Genomic DNA, 23,530 nt, shown 5'->3' on the forward strand with positions numbered 1-23,530 from the left:
AAGAGCTAAAAGTATGAGGTTTTGTGTCTTCTTGGTAATGTTGAAAGTAATATGTAATTTCCAAAATGCAATCTGGGCTTTATTATTCCTCTTACTCAAATACTCTTGAGATCATTTGCCTTGGTTAGCCCTCATGGCAAGCTTTTGCAAAGCTGCTTTTGCCTCATTGATCTTTCTGTTTTATGAGGCAATACTACTAATTCTGCCATCCTCCAATGTAGTGTTTTACAAGTAAGTTTGTATTCTAAACTGGTTTTGCCCTTGGTTGCCACATTTTTTCTTTCAAAGAGATTAAATGTATGTTGGTGAGGGTAGTTTCTGGGGCTTTATATCACTTAAATTTCTGTAGGAAAGGGTGATAATTAAAGACAATGGTTTTGCTTTTTCTTCATTTCCATTTTTTAAAATGATGTTTTATTTGAATAGATCAAACTGACACTGTTACAAGTATATGCAGAGATAATTTCTCATCTTCATCCTTTCTACTAATTTGATATTGATTTTGACATTTGCTATAAGTTGACAGGGGTCGGTCCTAGGCGCCTGGGCGGATAGGGGCCTCCCCGGGAGTGGCAGCCCACCAATCCGAGGGAGACACGGCTCCCATAGAGGAGTTGTGAGCCCACGGGATTGGTCGGGTGGGCTGGATCCAATCGGGTGGTAGGCCTCGCCCTCGGGGCGGGTTAGGATGGCAGCCCGGAAGAACCTCCCTATATAAGACAACGCCCTGAACTGCTCGGGGGACTCCTCCATGCAATAAAGCTACGAACCTCCTGCGCATTGCCTGATTATTGCCTGCCGCCGTGTCCCCCGGGGTAGGTCCGGAGACGTCCGAAGCGGTGCCCACCGAAGGGAGATTCTCACTCGAAGGTCCCAGAGACAGACCCGGGACAATAACTAGCTAATGGTCTGACAAATCAAATACCACTGTTTAAAGATTCAAGAATTTAATTGTACCTTTTGTTGTACTACTAGATTTTCTAATGTGAGACATTTCCTTTCTCCTAATCCATATACAATAGGAATAAAAATCTGCCCATTTCTGTTAAGGTTACTACAATTGTGAATATATATAACAACATCAATGTCATATACTGCATTTTTACAATTGTTTTGCAAAGATTCCTTAAACTGAAAAAGACAAGTAATCACTCAGGGATAGATACATGTACAAATTCATCATTTGTATATAACATTCAGAAAAAGAAAAGAGTAATGAGAATGATTATATGGTTGGAGAAGGAAATATAAAAGGAAATAAGGATTACTGAATTCAGCTCCCCTCCAGTCCTGCCCCGAAGGAAGAAGATTATTAAATAACACTTCTAAAATAAGGTTATTAAACTTTAAAACAGCTTCCTATATCATTGCCTGGACAGGGAAACCCATTTTCCAAAGTCACTTATGTTAGAAAAAAAGGGAAATCTATTTAATAATGGCATAAGAAATTAAGGTTGGAAAGTATTTCTTCACAGTGAAGGTGATTAAAATGTAGAAAGGCTGTCAAAGGAGTTTGCTGAGATTCATTCTATAGCAGTCTTTAAGGAAAAATTTTAAAAAATAGAAATTTTAAACAACCTGAAATTAGAGGAATGGACTAAATTGTAATAGGCACAATTGTAAATTGTACCAGCCCCAACTTAGTACATCTAGTACATATCATCTCAGCAAGAAGTGGCTTTTTGCTTTACCAAGTAGAGCAGTTGGGCCAGTGGAAATGCAGAAAGCGCCAATGGAGCCTCTGAAATTCAAAACTGGTAAGCAATGATTTCTAAAGATTCTGTGTGATTCTATAATTTACAATTCCAGGTAATTTTTAACGCAAGACCCAAATTCAGATCTCAGCTCAGAATATTTAAAAAGGAAGAAAGTTATATTTTAAAAGAAATACTGCTCTTACACTAGAGTGATATTTGGCTCACGTCCTAGAACAGGCAACAGAGGAAAAACTGCGAGAAGTAAAGAGAAGAGAGTCCAACCTAGCGATGTTATCTGAAACAAAGAAGAAAAACAACAAATTCTTTAGTTGTCTTTGGATAAGCACAGTGTAGAAAGGACTAAATAGCAGCATTACTTATGTCCTTGTTATTCTGCAGAACTACATTTTTAGGACAAAAAAGTTAAAAGAAGAATTTCAAACTTTGCTGTTATTTATGTAAATCATTTTGAATATATCTATTTTTAAATAACTGGTCTAACAAAAATAAAAAATTTTGTATGCTAGGAGGAAAATATAAGATGACTTTCTTGAAAATAGCTGGGTAAGACACAGCTTAAAAAGGTCAGGAAGGACCAGGTCATATGGGGTTATTAGAATGAATCTTTATTCTCATTCTGCCTCCAGCACAATCGCTATTGTTTCTGTATTGACCAGAAACCCTGAGGATCTTCCCCCCTCCCAGATTTATTTTTTTTGAGTAGGTTATTTTTGCCTCATTTCTTACCTAGCCTTAATTACTCAAGGGGCATTGCCTCACTCAAACGGAGACCTGGAAAAGACCTTAGCTTAAAAAGGCCAAGGTCTCCCACTGCATCCAGGGTCATTTCAAGTCATCCTGACCTATATCTTGCCACTGGCCCCAGATGGCTCCAGAGGAGAAAGTGAGGCTGATGCCTTTGCACAGCCCTCCCTCACTTAAATCCAATTCACTTGCATGTCATGGCATTGTCTGCCTGACATCATGGTTCTATTTGAGAATGAAGGACAAAAAATAGCCTCCAGCACAAGAAACAGTCAAGTGGAACTGAAAGTCATGAGCATGGGGTAACCTGTCATGTCCTACATGGCCAGAGGAATCAGGCTTAATGTTTAAAATTATAACCTCTTAAACTGACAATGTATCTTTTTCATATTTGTTGCATATCCACAATAAGTATTAAAATGGTTAATAACAATTTCATTTATCCTCATAATATCTCTTCAAGGTAGTTTGGGACAAGTACTGATGAGGAAAAACCGAGATATTAAAGATTAAGCAAACAATCAATAACAGAATCTAAATTTCCTAACTCCCAATATAGTGTATTTTCCATTTTACTACATTACTTGTTTTAGGAGACTCCTCAGTTGTTATATCATTCAACCATTTAATGGTTAAAGGAATTTGAAACAAGTAATTCAAAGAATGACAAGTCAGATGTATTTTCAAATTGTTTCAGTCATCACCTAGTTTGTACATTTTTACATGAAAGACTAGGTGAATTAATAGATATCTGAATGTTGCCTCAGTCCTTTGGTGATAGGTACTATAAAATCCATAAATATCAATAAAAAGAAACTAGGTTGATAAATATTAGGTTTCTTAGTTAATATGGAGAAAATATTCATTTTTTCCAGAAAAACAGACATCACATTCAGTTTAGGAAAGTGGAAAGACAAAATACTTATTTATTTACCAAATGTCAAAATTAATACAGGTTTATACTATACCTTTGCTTGAATCCAGAGTTGTGTGAAAAATGGCCAGCACGCAAATGCAATAAGACCAGCAGTAAGCATGTAGCGGTAGAAAAAGCTGAGAACCTAGTAAGACATTTTACGAAAGAGATGGGCAAACAGATCATTTGATATTCATAATGTATCTTTGAAAATTGGAAAACATAGCAATATGGTATTTACTTACTAATATTTCGATCCCCAGGGTGAAAACTAGCAAAAACACAACTGAATGTTTTCCAGAAAAGGTCAATAACGATGTGATCAGGTCTTGAATAACCTGAAATCTGTTGTAAAAGGTTATGTCAGATATTTAAGTTCTTTAAAAAAATTAGGTTATACATTGAAAAGGAAGTGAGAAGAGGTAAACTGAGGCTCTTAAAGACTATACCAATAAGTATAAGCTCTGAAATAAAGGCTTCTTGTGTCATCTGACAATCTATTGTCCAAGAATCAGATCAATTGAATTTGAAGTGGTTCATCACTAGAAATCTGCCCAGTAGCTATGAAACATTTTGGTATTAGAAACATTTTGGTATTACAACCATTTGCTAAAGTACAGAGAAGTTACAGTTTACATCAGTAAAGGGCACACCTGCTGGAGTGCCCAAAGAAATCATGGACCATTCAGTGGGACAGAAGTATAGAAGAGAATAAATGTTACGTTCAAAATCAGAAATCAGGTTAAGTTCACTATTCATTGTTCAAATTTTAGGAATAATTCTAATTGAATCTTTCATGAAATGGTTTAACCTAAAACTTTTTTGTCAAACCATTAGCTTTGATTGTTTTTGGAGAATATGCTTTATGGTTCTGCAATACAAAATTGATTTTCACTTTCAACATTGCTATGTAGCTTTTGGATACAGATAAGATGTGAAATAAAACACAGTGAATACGCACGCACTGCACAAAATAACGAATGACAAAGTTCCGTGAAATCATCTTACAACTCTAGCTGTACCAAGATGATAAAATGGTTTTGATTCTCTAGTCAAGTGCTAAACTGAAGTAGTACTTTTACACTGAACTAAATAGTTTTCCATAAACCAGACAAAGATTTTGCAAAAATATCGTGAATTTAAACTAAAGTATATTTCCAATAAAATTGGAGACCCCCTTTTGTGCATTTATTAAGTATGATCATTACAAAAAGTCATCATCATCCAGTTTTTAAAAGGCCCTCTGTGAACAAAGACAAACTGCTAGAGTGTAATGTGAGAATGAGCAGCAAGCATCAATTCATCAGAGAAAATTGGGACTGTACTCATTATAATGCATACTTATTTGAGAATAACAAGCAACTCATTTTGCAAACCATTTAGAAGAGTTTTTATTGGGGAGTGTGATGGTAAATGTTTAATAGCTGCTTTTATGAAAAAAAATTCACACATGATACACTTTTTTTTAATGCAATTTCATCTGCATTATCAACATTTTCTCCTTCACTTTCTTAAGTCTAGAAAATCAATGAACCAATAAATTAAGTTCTGATCTGTACTGTTTGCCAATTTCTGAGGTATAAATGCTTATACTAAAGGTTAAATTTGAGGGTTTTTTTCTATAAAATCTATCATCAGCATAACTTTACAGAAGATTAGACAATAGATTTTACTTGTGAGATTTCTCTTTTTTCTACTGGCTTAACAAAAGAGATCTACTTTATTAATCTAGATACTGAAAAATAAAAGGGAGAAGTTGTTATTGAAGGACTACATACAATGCACTAGTCTGAATTCATAACTAGACTTTTAAAAAATCAGATAAAAATAGAATTAGGAGGGACCTTGGAGATTGTGCAGACTAAAATGACAAAGAAAACAAAGTTAAGAGAGGAGAGGCAACTGTCAAAATTAATGTAGAAAGTGGAGAGAATAGTCATGATACAAACCCAGATGTTCTAATCCCAAGTACAATGTTCTTTGCAATACTATTTTTTTGCCTTAGTTTTTTAATGATAGAATGAATCAAACAAAATATTTTTGACACATTCAAATTTGTTAACACCAATATTCCACAAAGAGGTGTCAATTTGGTCTCAAATAGCAGCCTGGGAAGCCAGGAACTTTTTTCACTATGGAAGAAATTGCATAGAATTATGCAAGTAATTTAAATGAAGTAAATAGATTTGCATAACAAAAACAGGAAGGGACTTAGGGAAGAAGGTTAGGAACATACATGTAGAGGTGGAAGTGACGTAGAAATTGCTTGCTTCTTTTTACAACTAAGGAAATAGAGACCCAGAGAGTTGAGAACTTGCCCATGTCCCACGGCTAGAACACATAGCCAAGGTGAGATTTATGAATCTGAGTTTGATGAAATCTCAGAGAGGAGCTAGTCCACTTGAGAAAGAATCTGTTCTAAAGTATCCCTAGCAAGTACTTAAAGCTAAGTGTAGGCCACAATGTCAAGTGGTAGGGATACTGCTCACAAGGAGTTTACATTCTACTGAGGGAATAAAATGTGTAGATAACAATACTGATCAAAACCTGATAGGTATTATCAAAGGATGACAGTTTGGGGATACTACCAACAACAGGGGTGGGCACTGATTTTGCCAGTAGAATTCTGGGCCATTAAATCTACCTAAACATTTTCAGAAACCTTTGAAATTTGCTCTCTCAAAAAATAGTGTACACATTAGATTATATCTGGTTTCTTTTCCTCCTCTAACCATAAATTCTAAGATGGAATGGGCATTTTCCCTTAAGATTCCCATCATTTTCACCAGTAACTAGGTTCTCCTTTTGGGAGAAAAGCAGATCCAGAATAGAACATCTTCTAGGTTAATTTATACATATTTTGAAGGATGGAATTATCATTTAAGTAAGTCGGAAAAGTATCAGCTGCTTTGTTTTTGGCAGACAGAGAATACTCTGACAGATGTCTGGAAAACCTGACATCCCCCACCACTACTATAACATGCCTCTGTGCTAGGCTTGGATTTTGTTTCCTGAACTCCTTCATCTAGGTCACCTTTTGGTACAATTAGTCTGTAGCATAGTACAATGACAAATATTGCTTTTACTTAGGTGTCTTTTTATTTCCTTCTCCAAGGCCCTTTTCATGCCCTCTGGTTCTTGGATTCCCTAATGTGAGTAAGAGTTTTCAATATATCATGCTACACTCAACCATTCCAGACCATTTGCTATCCTGTTCTATTTGAATCGGCCATATCCTTACAGAGCTATATTCCAGTGAGAGAAGATAAACATCAGAATAAAAATCTTCATGTAAAGTGAACACATGCTACCTGTCAGATATATCCAATGTGATTTTTTAGAGAATGGCATTAGTCCATAGACTCACATCACTGTTCTCATCATCTAGAAAGGTACTCTAGGGTCTAGGCCAATTCTGATTTTCCGAGGTAGCTAGTACTCCTCTAGCTACTGGACAAAATGGTGGATTGGGGGCTGAAATCCTGCTTCAAAAACTAACTAGCCAGGTGACTGTGAAGTAAGACTGTGGGCAAGACACAACCTAACTCAGACTCAGCATCTTCATCTTTAAAATGGAGGTAATAATAGCACCTACTTCACAGTGTTGTTATGAGGATAAAACATTTATATAGCAATTTGTAAACTTTACAGCACTACGTAAATACTAGCTGCTATTGTAGTCATCATCATTATCATTGTTATTATGCTTCAGAAATTAGTGAGGCCATCAATGAATTCCTTAGGAAATAATCTCCAGAGTCAGATAGATTTACAAGCAAATTCTACCAAACACTGAAAGAACAGTTAATTCCAATACTATATAGTCTATTTAGGAAAACTGGCAAAGAAGGAGTACAACCAAATTATTTTTATGATATAAATATGACATTGATACCTAAACCAGGAAGAGCCAAAACAGAGAAAGAAAATTATGGACCAATTTCCCTAATGAATATAGATGCAAAAATTTTAAATAAGATATTAGCAAAAAGATTACAGTAACTTATCAAGAGAATAATACACTTTGATCAGGTAGGATTTATACCAGGAATGTAGGGCTGGTTCAGTATTAGGAAAACTATCAACATAATTGATCATATCAATAACAAAACTAACAGAAATCATATGATTATCTCAATAGATGCAGAAAAAGCTTTTCACAAAATACAACATCCATTCCTATTGAAAACATTGAAGAGCATGGGAATAAATGGAGTCTTCCTCAAAATAATAAGCAGTATCTACCTAAAACTATCAGCAAGCATTATATGTAATGGGGATAAGCAAGATACATTTCCAATAAGATCAGGGGTGAAACAAGGATATCCATTATCACCCCTGTTATTCAATATGGTACTAGAAATGTTAGCTTTATCATTAAGAGAAGAAAAAGAAATTGAAGGAATTAGAACAGGCAAAGAAGAAACTAAGTTATCACTCTTTGCAGATGATATGATGATATATTTAGAGAATCCTAGAGAATCAAGTAAAAAACTACTTGAAATAATAAACAACTTTGGCAAGGTTGCAGGATACAAAATAAACCCACATAAAACATCTGCATTTCTATACATTACTAACAAAGCCCAACAGCAAGAGACAGAAAGAAAAATCCCATTTAAAGTTACTATAGACATTATAAAATATTTGGGAGTCTACCTGCCAAAACAAACGCAGGAACTATAGAAACACAATTACAAAACACTTGTCACACAAATAAAGTCAGATCTAAATAACTGGAAAAACATCAGATGCTCATGGGTAGGCTGAGCTTATGACAATTCTACCTAAATTAATCTACCTATTCAATGCCATACCAATCAAACTACCAAAAATTATTTTACAGAGCTACACAAAATAATATCAAAATTCATCTGGAAGAACAAAATGTCCAGAATATCACTGGAATTAATGAAAAGAAATTTTATGGAAAGTGGCCTAGCCATACCTGATCTCAAATTGTATTACAAAGCAGAAATCATCAAAAACACTTGGTAATGGCTAAGAAATAGTGGGGTAGATCAGTGAAATAGGTTAGGTATACAAGATACAATATTCAATGATTATAGCAGTCTACTGTTTGAAAAACCCAAGGACACCAGCTTCTGGAAACTGTTTGACAAAAACTGCTGGGAAAACTGAAAAATAGTGTGGTGGAAACTGGGCATACAACAATGCCTGATACCATATAACAGAATAAAGTCCAAATGGGTACATGATTTGGGTGTAAAGGCTGATACTATAAACAAATTAGGGGAGTGAGGAATAGTTTGTTGTCAGATTTATGGAGAATGGAGGAATTTATGACCAAACAAGAGACAGAGAACATTATGAAATTCAAAAATGGATAATTTTGGTTACATTAAATTGAAAAGGTTTTGCACAAACAAAGCCAATGCAACAAAGATTAGGAGGGAAGCAGAAAACTGGGAAAGAATCTTTACAACTAGTATCTGTGATAAAGGCCTCATTTCTAAAATATATAGAGAACTGAGTCAAATTTACAAGAATACAAGTAATTCCCCAATTGATGGTCAAAGGAAATGAACAGGCAGTTTTCAGAGGAAGAAATTAAAGCTATCTATAGTCATATGAAAAAATGCTATAAATCACTGTTGATTAAAGAGATACAAATCAAAACAACTCTGAGGTACCACATCAGCCCTATCAGATTGGCTAACATGACAAAACAGGAAGATGATGAATGCTGGAGAAGACGTGGGAGAGTTGGAACACTAATTCATTGTTGGTGGAGCTGTGAGCTGATCCAACCATTCGGGAGAGCAATTTAGAACCATGCCCAAAGGGCTACAAAAATGTGCATACACTTTGACCCCAGCAATACTGCTTCTAGGGCTGTATCCCAAAGAGATCATAAAAATGGGAAAAGGACTCACATGTACAAACATATTTATAGCAGCTCTTTTTGTGGTGGCCAAGAACTGGAAATTAAGGGGAATGCCCATCAACTGCATCATGGATGAACAAGTTGTGGTATATATAATGGAATACTACTGTGCTATAAGAAATGAAGAACAGTTGTACTTCAGAAAAACCTGGGAAGACTTATATGAACTGATGCTGAGTGAAATGAGCAGAACCAGAAGAACATTATATACAGTAGCAGCCACAGTGCATGGGGTTATTTTTGGTAAACTTAGCCCTTCATAGCAATGCAAGGATCTAAAACATTTCCAAAGGACTCATGATGCAAAATGCCATCCACATCCAGAGAAAGAACTGTGGAGTCAGAATGCACAATGAAGCAGACTATTTTCTCTTTTGTTATGTTTTGTTTTGGTTTTTCTCATGGTTTCTCCCATTTGTTTTGATTCTTCTGTGCAACATGACTAATATGAAAATGTGTTTAATAAGAATGTATGTGTAGAACCCATGCATGCTGTTTTGGGGAGGGAGAACAGAGGGAAGGGGAGAAAAATCTACATTTTATGGAAGTGACTATAGAAAACTGAAAACAAATTAATTAATTATATAAAAAGAAACTCATAAGGCATGATTCTAGACCCACAGCACGTACAAATTGGCTAAGATTCAGAAAAATAGTAGAGGTTCTCAAAAGCTTTTGTCGTATGCCAAAAATCAGGCAAACCAGCTGCTTATCAGTGCCTGAGGGAAGAATAAATGTATTTTAGTATGCTCTAGAATTCTGTGTACCAGAATATCAAGAGTAAATAACACTTATTAAAGGCCAATAGGTATATTATTTGCATAGGTTCAATATAGTAATTTCATTTGCTTAGGTTTTTCTAACAGTTGCTGGAAGAAAAGAAACATGCCTTTTAAAAGTCTTGGTTTAACACAAAGATATAACAGAATTTGGAAAAACAGGCAAATACAAGTTGTGTGAAAAGTGAAGGACAAATACATTCTATGTTTCTAAGATTTTACTTCTATTCTAAAATAGCTAGAATTAGGGAAACTTCTGTCTAAAAAAGAAATGGAACTTGATGGAAGTCAAGAAAGTAATGTAAAACAAAGAGGTAATCATGTGAAATCACTTAAAGGTATCTATGTGATAAAAAAAGGGTTTGGCGATTGGATGAGGGTAGATGTTTTGGGGGGGATGCTGTGATAGAAATTTAAAAACTCTAAACTGAGAACTACACTGCAGATGAAAGGGAAAAAAAACAAAACAGTGTCATGTGTTACTTACTCTTGGAGAACTGCATACCATATTGGCACTGGTAACAAACAATATATATAATAGGTCCAGGGACAGGCTTGAATCAGCAGGAAGAATGCTATTAGAACTCCAATAACTACAAAACTGCATGGCAGGAGATGGTGGGGTTTCTGGAAGGCAAACATATTTTTAAGCTGTTATAAGCTGAGATCACAATACTCTCCTTTTAAGAGAATTTTAGAACCTGGAGGTAAAAAATACTATCTTCCAAAGTCCTATTATTGGCCAATGAATTACTGCAAGAAATGCAAAATCTAAAAAAAAAAACAAAACAGTAATTTGAGGAATTAAACTAAAACCTTCACTTTATGGAATTTTTTCCTTTATAGGAAATCCAAGAAAACAGGTGGTGGCTTAAAAGTTATTTTTAAGCCAATATTTTGGATTCATTTTCCTTGAGAAACAATGTTAAAAATTTCAGACACTTCAGTTAAAGAACACATCTGAGTCTTCAATATTTACTGAGTCTTCAATATTTGGGAAAATGATCTCTAATAATCCCTTTTATATTCCTGAAAAATACAGTAGTACCTTCATCTGATTTCATCTTATTAAAATATAATGGTAATTACCTTTTCTTAGTAAAGATATCCTAAGTCCCTTAATTTCTCTCCATGTTCTTGTTTACAAATTTATAAATAGCTTCTCAAAACTAATACATTCTGCCAACTGCACAATAGTGTCAATAGCCTGCATGCAAATTCCAGTGATAATTTTTCTAGTTTTAAGTTCTGTTTTCCTATTACTGGAAGGGAATTTCTTAGTTTTTACTTGTGACATCTGGAATTTTTATAAAAGAATTTTCAATTATTCTTCCAAAAGACTTAGATTAGAAAGATTTTTGAATCAACCAGCTTCTTCTCACAGTACAATCTATGGATTTGTTTTGGTTTAATTGGGATAACTGTTTTTGCTTTTATATACCTTGAACTTTACTTGTCATCTGCTGGCCCAGGCACCAATAATAGTTTCAGCCTCCACTTCTAATTTTAACACCTGCAGAACTAGAGATAGTTTCTTAGGCTTTTCTAAGCCCTTTTTTTAGGAATACTTAGCATATCTTAATTTAGCTCAGCAAATCATATTGGAGAATCCTCTACATTGAAATCACTGGGTTTGGCCCAACAGGGAATACAAAGATGAATAAGACATATCCCTCCTCTCAAGGGCCTCCCCAACTCACTGAAAGGATAAGACAAGTACATGAACATCTATAATTCTAGTGAGTACATAAGAACTGTGTAAGGTAGTTTAGAAAAAGAACCAAAAGAGAGATCCAATGCATTTCTAGGGATTAGGAAGGGCTTCATGGAGGGAGTGACATTTGAGATAGGTCTTGAAGAGTAGACAGAATACAGACGGGCAAAAATTGTGAAGAAAGGCATTCCAAGTGATCGAGAAAAGGTGTGGAGGCAGCAAAGTATGTTCATAAAAAGCAGGGAGTTCATTTTAGAAGACAAGTAAGGAATCTGAGGTTAGATTAAAAAGAATCAATTGAGGCCAGTTTGTGACAGGTTCTGAATTACAGACTAAGAAGGTCAGACTGAATTAGTTTGGCTGTTGGGAATCAGTGCAAGTTTCTAAGTCAGAAGAATAATGAGATTAGAATTCTATTTTTAGAAGATTATTCAGGTAGAGGAGAACAGTTTACACAATGTCCACAGTAATGTAATGGAAAATAACAATAAAAGACTTTAGAACGCTGATCAATGCAATGACTAACTGTGACTTCAGAGACGTGGCAGGGAAACATCTCTAGCTTCTTGGCAGAGAAGTACAGACAATAGGTAGGGAATGAAGCACACAATTTCACATACAGTCAATGTGTTGATTAGTTTTGCTTGACTGTATTTATTTACTAAAAGGGAGAGCTTTTTGTGAGAGGAGTGTATAATCACTAGAAGTATCAGTGGTATAAAAAAAGCATCAACAGAACATCAAAAAAAAGATTATTCAGGCAGCAGTATGTAGGATGTGGTGGTGTGTTACTCAGCAGGTAAGACGTGAGCTAAAATTGTTCTATAAATGTTATTCTTTATCAACACCCTCATATTGTAGACCAATTATCAATTCAATTTTCTAGACTGGGAGTAGAGTTATAGATAAGTTTCAGAGTAGAGGATGAAAATGAAATCAGCACCTACTGCAGTGACTTGGGCATAGGAAATACAAAATAAACATGTGATTTGATTGAATTTCAGTCCTCCTTACATAACACTAATGCCCTTACAGGCTTCCAACCTACCTTTCCATCTTTAACAACACTTCTTGTCAGACTAGAATGAGACTTGATAATCATTATAGTAGCAAAAGATATCCATCCAATAAAACCCATAACAACACTGATGCCCAAAAATAATCTGTTGTAAGTGTGGTAATATGATAAGCCTTCCAGTGCAAGGTGAATCAGTTCCTTACAAAGAGAGATCTAGGGAAAAAGAAAAAAATTAGCATGTGACATGGATAGAATTACAACAAATGTAATTTACATTCTAATACTTTATTGGATCTGAGATCAGTTGTACATAGTTTTGCCAACGACGACAATCACAACCTATGTCTGTCCGTTCTACTCAACATTTGTCTAATTCATTTTCCATAAATTTCCCCTTGGCGGGGTCCATCCAATGTGCTAAGGGCCTTCCTTCCATTCTTTTGACACTGAGGGGACACCAGTGCAGCACATAGGTTGTCTACTGGTTATCCCTCACTCTCCATATATGATTAGCTCATCTTTTTTTTCTTCCAGTCATCTCCAGTCACCCCATTTCTCCTATGTAATCTGTACTTCCTCATTTGCAATACATTTGAGCTTGCTCATACCAACCAGGAACCTCTCCACTGCCCATTTATGCACTGGTGGTATTTAATGAATTTAATGTCATTCTTTACTGCAGCACTGAAGGGGTTATGGGTGGAAAAAGTTAAGAAGCTCTACGGTATGCTTCTCAATGCGTCTACCACTGGGGAACACCAGCATGGAGTAGGTATTCTATGTGAATAATTTGGATACTTAAGTCCAGCATGCAGCGGTACTTACTGACAGAATTAATTGGGGAATCTTTGGGACACTTCTGGATTTGGGAAAAAGGACTATTGAACAACACCTGCCTACTGGCAGACTTATCAATCAACATATAGTATTAGGACCCACTCGGGATTCACACAGGAAGTCAGATTTCAGATAAATTGTGTGGACAAGATATTTTTCAGGTACCAAGTTAAGAACCTAAAAATTTTTAAGAGGGAAAGGGGTCTGGATAGACCATTCATGCAATAACATTCTGGGGGACGCAGGCACTAAAGTGGGCAGTGCTAGACATGGCAAATGGGTAAACATAATGGGAAAAGACTGGGAAGGAAGCCAAGGTAACATATGGGAGTCATTTATCATAACCACACAAAGATTAAGGATAATTGGCATGCTGATAGGTTAAAGGCAGATTAGTTTGCAATGAAGGGACTCTTTCTATGCCTAGAGAACAATACCTTAGTCCTAAGGAAGTAGGGAATGATCAATATTAGAGCAGGACGGATGGCCAACTAGACATTTCCTAAAACTATGTCTTAGATGGTGACATGGGTTTAAATGGTGTGGTCACTCCCAAGCTGAAGAAATGTTTCGTATAGCCTGTGAACTGTTTTGGTGCCCAGACTTAAAAAGGGTCTATGAGGAATGATATTTTGCTTTTTTTGTAGTTTGACAGAAATGGGCTTAAATCCCAAGATTCTTTAAGATCCTTGGGCAAGTATGAAAAGGAATAGTCTTAGATCTAGTCCCAAGTGAACAGTGGTATTGATGAATTTCTGTGTGTGGTATATTAAGATGGCGTAGATAGGGGAGAAAGATAGAATTATTACTCTCCGGTTAATTCTTCCATTGGTGGGTGTTTCTGGAGAATCATCCAGTTAAACAAGGGACTAGAATTCATCTTAAGCGTATTGAAATAATATTTGGAGATACTAGAAGAGGTACCTTTGGGTGGAAAGTATAGATAACAGGTTTCTTTCCCAAAGTATTGAGGAATGAATGGAAGATGATAATTAATTTTTTCCAAATTAACATTTATTTTTTTGTTCTTCCCTTCACCCTCCCCCCCCCAAAAGAAAAATCACAAAACTCCCTGTTATAAAATGCATAGTCAATCAAAACAAATCCCCACATTGAACCTGTCCAAAAATAGGTCTCATGAAGTGAGTTGCCAAGGACACCAAGGTACTAACAGAATGAAATAATACAGTTGGTCATTAGGAGAATACATTTTGAACCAGAACAGTGCCTATGAGTAGAGAACAGGGTAGAAGCAGTACAGGACCCCCTTATGTACAATTAAAATATTTGATTTCCTCTTTTTTTTTTCAGGGGATGGGAGGAGGCAATTGGGGTTAAGTGACTTGCCCAGGGTCACACAGTTAGTAGGTGTCCAAGGCCAAATTTGAACTCAGGTCCTCCTGACTCCAGGGTCGGTGCTCTATCTGCTGTGCCATGCACCTGCCCCAATTAAAATGTTTGAAACAAGAATGAATGACAGAGCATAGATTTGGATATGTGCTTTTTCTTAAGCCCCAAAGGGATGGTGTGTCTGTGACTGTGTATAAATGCTAGGGATACAGGCTTATAGTGTGTAAGGGTCTGATGGGGCTTAGTTCATGTGTTGTAACTGAAAAGGAAACTTCTACATTCCATGGGAAAGCTACATGATTAACTCCTTTTAGACAGTCTAATTACTTTAGCTCAAGTTCCACAGCACACAGATTGAAACTGAGTGAAGCAATCAACACAACCAGCTGGGAGAAGCTGACTTTGACTCATTCCCCCAACTGGGCTTTTATTTTGTGAAACGAGGACAAGAGAGCTGGGAATTGAATGCTAGGGTTGCTCCTTTCTCTCTAGTATTTAGTCCACAAATTCTGAAGAACATCTCATCCTGAGGTTTGTGTTAACTGTAAGAGAGGTCCCTGAGCATGAGGGCATCACAGAGAGAGAGAGTACTGAAGGAGTCTACAGCTTACCTACAGACTGTTACTCTTCAGTTCACTGATAACTTAATCGCTTATACTACCTACTAGGTATAGAATGATATAAAGATCAAGCACTTAAAGTGGCTGGAAGGTTCTTTTCCTACTAGCTGGGAAAGAACCATAGTCTGAGAAATAAAGACTGATCAATCACCTAGTGGATTAAGTAAAGCTGTGATGACATGACTTTCCTTCCCTTCCTACTCTTGTTTTGCTGAAGATGTAGCAATATTCTAAGGATTCTTTAATGGTTAACTGGGATTATTGTAGAGTAGAGAAGAAAGGAAAGAAAGAAGAGATAAGTATAGCCAAAAGAATTATAGATATTGCTGGAGGGAAAAGGGAGATTTGGAGAAAGAAGAAGGAAAAAGTATGGGATTAATGAAATTAAATGACAGCATCAATTGTGAGGGAGTATTGGGAATCAGATGTGGATCTTTTATTCCAATAAGATTTAGTAACTGGGATAGGATTAGTACTACTTTTGCAAAAGTGTTGGACTTAAGATTGAGACAAAAGGCGGGGAGAATAATAAGGAAATGGTCAATTTACTGAGGTCAGTCTTTAAAGTGTTATAATTCACTGTAAAGATGGACAAAGTTGAGCTAGACTTGAAGGGCATGCTGGTCTATTTCCTCAGTGGATCACATCATGAGAGGCAAATAAAGCTGTGCCAAATGCTTATATCATCAAGCACTTAAGTTATTCTGCAACTGCAGGGAATGAACATTAATAATCCAGCAATCAACAAGCATTTATGAAGTGCTCCCTGTGAACCAAGTACTATGCCTGGGGATATAAAAAAAGGGAAAAAAATCCTTGCTCCCTCTTCCTAAATTCTGACAGGAGAAAATATGTTTATGACTATAATATAATATAAATAATGTGCATATGTTTATACAGAGGATAGAAAGAAGGTCGCCTTAGAGGGTAAGGCTGGGGGCAGCTAAGGACCAGGAAAAGTCTCCTGCAGAATGTGTCACTAGAGCTGAATCTCAATTTAAACTAGATTCTAAGAGCGGGAGTGAAGGGGAGATCATTCTAAACACTGGGAACATGGAGACAAAAAGGGGGACACTGTGTGTGAGGAGCAGCAGGTAGCCAGTAGGGTTACCTCGTAGAGTGTGCAGAAGGCAGTAGTGTGTAAGAAGCTTGGAAAGACAGAAATAGGCCAGAATGTAAAAGCTTTAAATGCCAGAAAGTGGCTAAGATATTTGACCATAGAGGTAGTAAGGAACCACTGGAGATTAATGAATAAGCAACGACATGGTCCAAGCTGAGCATTTGGAAGATCACTCTAAGAGCTATGTGGAGAATGGATTGGAGAGGGACGAGATATGAGGTGGGGAGACAAATTAAGAGGCTATTGCAATTGCCCAGGTGAGAAGTGATGAGGGCCTGAACCAGGGTGCTGATTGTATGAGTAGAGAGATGGGAATGGATACAAGAGATATTATGAGACAGACATGAAAAGATTGGGTAACTTAATGTTACTGAGTGAGAATGAAGGGTTGAGTATGACAGTAAGGTTTCAAGCTTAGGTAAGTGACGATGTCATTTACAGTAATAAGGAAATTCAGAAGACTGGTGAGTTTTGGGAGGAAGGTAATAAGTTCTGTCTTTAACTTTTAGTTTGAGCTGCCCACAGGAAATCTTGTTTGAAATATCCAATAGGCAGATGGCGATGCGAAACTGGAACTCAGGAGAGAAATCTGTGTAGAGGTGATAACTGAACCAAAGAAGTGGGCCAAGGAAAGAGCCATGAGATAAACCCACAGTTAATGGGGATGACGTAGGGCAGCATTACATTTTATAATATTCTAAAATTAACATTTGCTAACTTGAAAACAGTTCCATTTCTTACAAGGTACAAGAAAGTAATGAAAGTTCTGTCATCACCAAAATACGTAGAATGACAATACATAGATCATCTTAGTCTTTTGTCAAAAGTGTAAAGATTATTTCGGTTTATAAAACATTAATAAAAATTTTGAAACTACAAAACAAAATATCTCATTTAAAAAAATACTCAGAAGTACAAAGCAGTTGTCTATTTTTGAGAGTGAAATGGGATTGTTTCGTACTTTTGAAGCTCAAGAATCTTAAGGAAAAGAAAAATCCAAGAAAATAGGAGAAATGAAAGCATGGTTCTGCCATGAATCTGTCTTTGACTTCTGACACAGAACAGACAGTCCCAAGCTGTTTTGGTTACCTTCCAAAAGAATTTTACTAAGTTGCTTCTTTTCTTTTTTTTTTTAAATGCATGTATTTTCCTATAGATATGATGTTACATTAGAGATTCAGCTTCCAGTGCTAATCCACAAAAATCTTATAGTATAATATAGTTGGGATATAAAGAAGGAATTACTCCCAGATGTAATATTTGTTTGTTCCCTAGTAATAAAGGAATATTGTGGCTCATGGAATATACTTCTCCCTTTCTAGGGATCAAAACAGTACCCTCCTCTGCCGTCCAGGAGTAGTTATGGTCACATGTATAGGACTTTCAAAAATAGAGAAGTGTATATACACTTACCATATCCTGATACTTCTTCTGTTTAAGGTAGGATTTTGCTTTTTCTAAAATCTCAACCTGTTTGGAATCAGAAAGTAACCTACAAAAAACACAATATACTTGTTAAAGGGTACAAACTCCAGGTTACTTTATCTACAGCATCTAATAACTTTTTATATTGAGGCAGAGATTATCAGATGAGCATGGAGAGTTTGGAGTAGAAGAATAACATCAGGAAGAAGAGGTTCAAGTCATTTTGTTGCAAAGGACCTCAAAAGTTACCTAGTCCATATTCTTCCTGAAACATAAATCCTCTCTATAGTATCCACAAACTGTCAGCAACTTTTGCTTGGGAACCTATGTGCCACACCGTTGTGGGGAGGGAGTGGGGAGAGAGGGAAAGGGAGGCGAAAAAAATCTAAGATATATGGAAGTGATTGCAGAACACTGAAAACAAATAAAATAATTAAAAATAAATTTATGATCTATGATAAAAAAAAAGAGAACCTCTGTGACAGGGGCTTCACCAGTCCATGAGGCAGCCTATTTCGTTTCTTAATGGCTGTAATTGTTGGGAAGTTTTTCCTTAAACTGAGTCTCTCAGAAATTTCTGTGCAGTGGTCCTACTTGTATATTTTTGGGTTAAGGAGAAAAAAAAGACAGTACTTTATCTGCTAATACTTCAGAATCAAAAGACTGTTATCATGTTGTCCCCACCTTCCAATAATTTTCTTCGTTCAACCAATAGAAAGGTTTCAGCTTTCTTCATAATCTTCTTGGTAGCTTTTACAGCTTCTCAATGGCTTCCTTAAAATGTTTAGTTCCCTTCCCCGAAATTAGGATGGTGTCTTTAACACGGTAGGTATGCCTTACAAATATCTGTTGCATAAGGAACTGCACAATGTCTGAGTATCCTTCAGATAGGGTTTTGGATTTACAAGGATATCAAAGGGGAATTTCAAAGGGGAAAAGCCTGTGTAAACTGGATGTAGGAACTAAGGCCTGAAAGATCAGCTGAGGTCATGTTATGGAGGTATATGAAAGTCGGGACAGGCGTTTGGATTTTACTTAGTGTAATGGGAAATCACTGAAGGTACTGATTCAGTGTTCAGAGCCGTGCATCAGAAAGATTAATCACCCAATGGGATATAGAATAGACAAGGATCATTTTATTCCCTTCTTGTTATTGTAAGAGATATCCATGAAAGTTTGGGGGATTTTATATATAATTGAAAATATGTAAAATTTATCTTATTAATCATGACTCATGAATGTAATAACTTTTGAAGCTCCCAAATGTGAGAATTCTAGATGCACCTTAATCAGAAAACCTTTTTATTTAAAGACAATTCAAACATGAATTCACTGTTTTAACAGAATATTAATTCTGTTAGTAAAAGTTTATTTAAAAAAGTAATTCCTTTGCAATATTTTAAGCATATCCCTTTACTGCTAAAGAGGTTTTTGCTTAGCTTTTCTTTGCTTTCATGTCAAAAAGCAAACACAGATGCAGAGAACTTGGAATGGATTCAGAAAAGTGGCAAAAAGGATTAAAGAGAAGAAAATTACCTTTTCCATGAGAGAAGGTTAAAGATCCTAAATAATTGAGCTTGGAAAAGAAAGGCCTTGGTGGGGGGACAATAACTGTCTCCATATGCATTAAGAATTATTACACAGATGATACCGATTCTGATTAGCTATTCTCTACCTGCCCTAATGAGAGTAAATGATCTTAAACCATAGTATGAGGAAGTAGGCTCAGATATGAGAATTTCCTTTACAGTGAAAGATTCTGGAATCTATTTTTTTGTAATAACTGTTGAATTGAATTGGAAACACTCAAAAGAAGCACTTATCTGTCCCAGGTTATACAGGCAGCAATATTATTCAAAGTCTTGTCTAGTCACAGAAGTCTATAAATCCTGGATTTCTTGTAGAAATACTTCCAGATAATTTTTTAAGAGATTTGATGAAGATAGTGGAAGGATTAGTGGAAAAAATGGATGATGAAATAAGAATGGAAAATTTCATTTGTAAATTTATTTGTAAATGGAAAATTAAAAGAATACTATAAAATCATAATCACTTGAATATCAGTGTTACTCATTCAGCAGTCACACGTGATGCATTAGAAAGGCCCAAATCACAACTGAGTACAACTGCTATGGTGTAGGATGGCAAGCGAATGCACAACTATGAAAGAAGGCTCTGGTAGGGAGAAAAACTGCTTCTAATCAGTGTACCTTTGATTATTCATACAGCTTTTCAATATATTTTGCCAAGTAACCTTGAGTTGGTGAAAAAGATAGAGAGAAAAGGACAAGATAAAACTATAGAAATACAAAGGGATATGATCATATTGATAAAAAATAAGTAGAAATGTGGACCTATGGTTAGTCTAATCGATAAATGACGGAAGACAAAGGGGAAGGGCCTGATATGATGGTAAGTTATTGACAAGGACCTCTAAAATATGAAGAAGTATTAGAAAAGTCAAGGACTCCCTAAAAACCAACATGAAAAACTGAAAGGATTCCAGGGAGTACTGCTGCCCAATGGAAATGCTTAAGAAGAAAACAATGTGGGGGTGGGGGGTGAGAGGAAATGTTTGATCCCCCGCAAAAAAAGCACAAACAGGATAAAAATGAACAAGGAGAAAAAAATACACCTTCATACCCTGGTTAGAGGAAAATAAGTTACTTTATACTAGTATGTGTTAAGAAGAATCCTGATATTTATATTTGTGTCTGTTTAGCAGTTTGTACATTCAGTTTAGGATGGATTTATAGAGCTATTACAGCATGAGACTTGTTTGGTTCTTGTTAATAACTCTACATCCAGAAATGGAAAAACTTTGTAAAAGAGCAAGCTATGTTGACATAACATTAAACCTCTTTGCAGAATGGTTTGGTAGTGAAATGATTAAATCAACCATAACAAATTGAGTGAACCTTTTGACCAGGGATTAAGCACAAACCAGGAAGAGATTTTCATTATCCACATACTACAATATTCATGTAAGTACTTATGTTTCACTTTAAAATGATTTAAAACCCGATAGTAATCTTGAAACTTCTACTTTCTTAAGGAATGCATAAAGTTGCAGATGATGATACAGCGAGTAAATATGGTCCTTTTTATTTTCCATGCAGAATTTTAAAAAATGGTGACTATAATTGTACAACTGTATAATTAAGCACTGGAAGAATAATGGGCAAAGTGGCTATTACTGTGTAAGAGCAATACTGTTTAATCGTACGTTAAAAACAAAATAAGGATTTGCATGCTATTGTAGAAAGGGATTCTAGATTTGGAGTCAAAGGTTTGAGTTCAAATCCCACTCTGCTACTTATTGTCCCTGTAACCACAGGCCAGGGACTTTACCCCTCTAAGCATTAGCTTCCTCAATTCTGAAATGAAGAGACTGAATTAGAGGACCTTTTCGTGTCATGGATCTCTTTGGCAACCTGGTCAAGCCCATGAACACTTTTTCAGAGGGATGTTCTCACATACATAAAATACATGGATATTATAAAGGAAATAAATATTGGTGAAAATAAAGATGTACTTTTTTTTTCATCCAATTTCATGGACCCCCCGATACACCTTAAGTTAAGAAACTGGATTAGAGGATTCTAGGGTCCTTTTCAGCTCTTATAAGAAAGACGTAGGCTTGTTAAAATACACATACATAGATATATAGACACATATGTATGTGTGTATATGTACACATGTGTATATATATATAGATATATACACACATATGAAAGATGCTTCTGAGTGAGGCTGTAGAATTTCTTTGAAAATTTAAAATTTTTGGACAGTGGCAATCATTGGGAAATTTTTCCTTATATTGTGGTGAAATTTCTCTCCCTTTAACATCTATCCAGTACTCCCAAGATCCCAGTTATTTATCTTTGCTCTAGTTCTCAGCAGAAAGTAGTAAACATAAATTAAGTGATCTTCCAAAGTTTCTTCCACTCCTACATTAATTCCCATGAGCCTTAGAATTATTCTTGGAAATGGAAATTTGATATCATTTCCATAGTTTCAAGAAGATAAATAAATGACTTCATTGCATGAACATAATTATAAATGAGCTAATTATAAAGATGCTTCTAATTGATCCCTTATGAGATGTTAAGTTTAAATACACCTGACAAAATTAGTGTTTCTACCTCGCTCGACGCCTCACTCAGGAATGCTCTGATTAAATGAAGTCACTGTATCTGTTTCAAAGAGACATTCTGACCTGGAGGGGTCAGCAAACTACAGACTGATAGTGTTTTTGTACAGCTCTACTAGTTAAGGATGGTTGCTACATTTTAAAATAAAGTTTTATGGCATTTTTAAAAAATGAAACCTTTCTGGGGGCTCGACTGGGCCCTCTGGCTACAGTGTGCAGACCCATGGCCAGTCTGTGATTAACTATTATTGACCATGCAGTTTGACTAATACACCATCTTGCAGTGAAGCCTTGTGACAAAAACTTAAAAACAGAAGATGATCACATCTGTGTTACTTAGGCACTGTGGCATAGTGGACAAAGAATTGGGCTTGACACTGGAAAGACCTGGGTAAATCACTTAACCTTTCAGTGTTCCAGGCAAGCCTCTAAGATCACAGGTTGCAAAAAAGGTGCCAATTTGCACTGGTAGACCTTGGGAGTTCCCTCTACTTATGAAATCATAGGTCTAGTCCATATCTCTATTATTAAATAAAATTTACTGCCTTGTTTTGAGTAATACATATGTGTGTATAAGACAGTTATTTTATTTCACAAACTATTTTTTTCAGAATGTAGCTATGAACCAAATACACCGAGGACTGTTAATTATTAGTCATAAACTGACTTAAAATATCATATTATATTAGCAAAGATGGCATGTAAGCAACATATGAAGTAGCCTATTTATGATATGCCTCAGAGCAAAGCAATGGCTCCCTTTGTATCACTATAATTCTTAAATATGAAACAAAAACAATTAATTACAAAACACAAAGAATCACTGAACCTCAGAGTTGAGAGGCACCATGTCTGATGCAAGAACTTCCCCCACAGTATTTCCTAAAATGGCCATCCAAAGAACCGTATTGATAGGAAATTTCCTACATTACAAATATATCATTCCATGTTTGGCCAGCTATAATTTTCTTTATAGAAGTAAAGTCTCCCTCTCCCTTTCATCTCTATTCACTGATCTTAGTTCTGTCCATTAAATCAAGCAAAATCAATCTAAGATATCTTCTATGTTGGACATAGTGCCTTTTCTCAAAAAGTCTCTTTACATGGGTCAGACATTTTGACTTTTTGCCAACTTCTTTTCTTCATATGCTTTCACATAACTTCCTGTTACAGTTGAGTATTTCTGTAAACAGGAAATCTCTAGTTGCAATATGCTCCACAATTCATT

The 23,530-nt window shown here is 35.8% G+C and overlaps 1 protein-coding gene across 2 annotated transcripts in view; it reads right to left on the minus strand.

The window, feature by feature from the left end:
* The window catches only part of PIGN (phosphatidylinositol glycan anchor biosynthesis class N), a 189,771-nt gene that overhangs the window by 77,963 nt on the left and 88,278 nt on the right, over positions 1–23,530 (minus strand). For both annotated transcript variants that reach the window (XM_072605511.1, XM_072605510.1), the window contains 6 exons: positions 18,138–18,216; positions 12,828–13,010; positions 10,553–10,692; positions 3,624–3,723; positions 3,431–3,523; positions 1,901–1,992 (listed from right to left, as the gene is read on the minus strand). In XM_072605511.1, coding sequence (XP_072461612.1) covers positions 1,901–1,992; positions 3,431–3,523; positions 3,624–3,723; positions 10,553–10,692; positions 12,828–13,010; positions 18,138–18,216 — 687 coding nt within the window. The remainder of the gene's footprint in view (positions 1–1,900; positions 1,993–3,430; positions 3,524–3,623; positions 3,724–10,552; positions 10,693–12,827; positions 13,011–18,137; positions 18,217–23,530) is intronic.

The sequence above is a fragment of the Notamacropus eugenii genome, chromosome 4, assembly GCF_028372415.1.
Source record: "Notamacropus eugenii isolate mMacEug1 chromosome 4, mMacEug1.pri_v2, whole genome shotgun sequence".
Taxonomy (NCBI): domain Eukaryota; kingdom Metazoa; phylum Chordata; class Mammalia; order Diprotodontia; family Macropodidae; genus Notamacropus; species Notamacropus eugenii.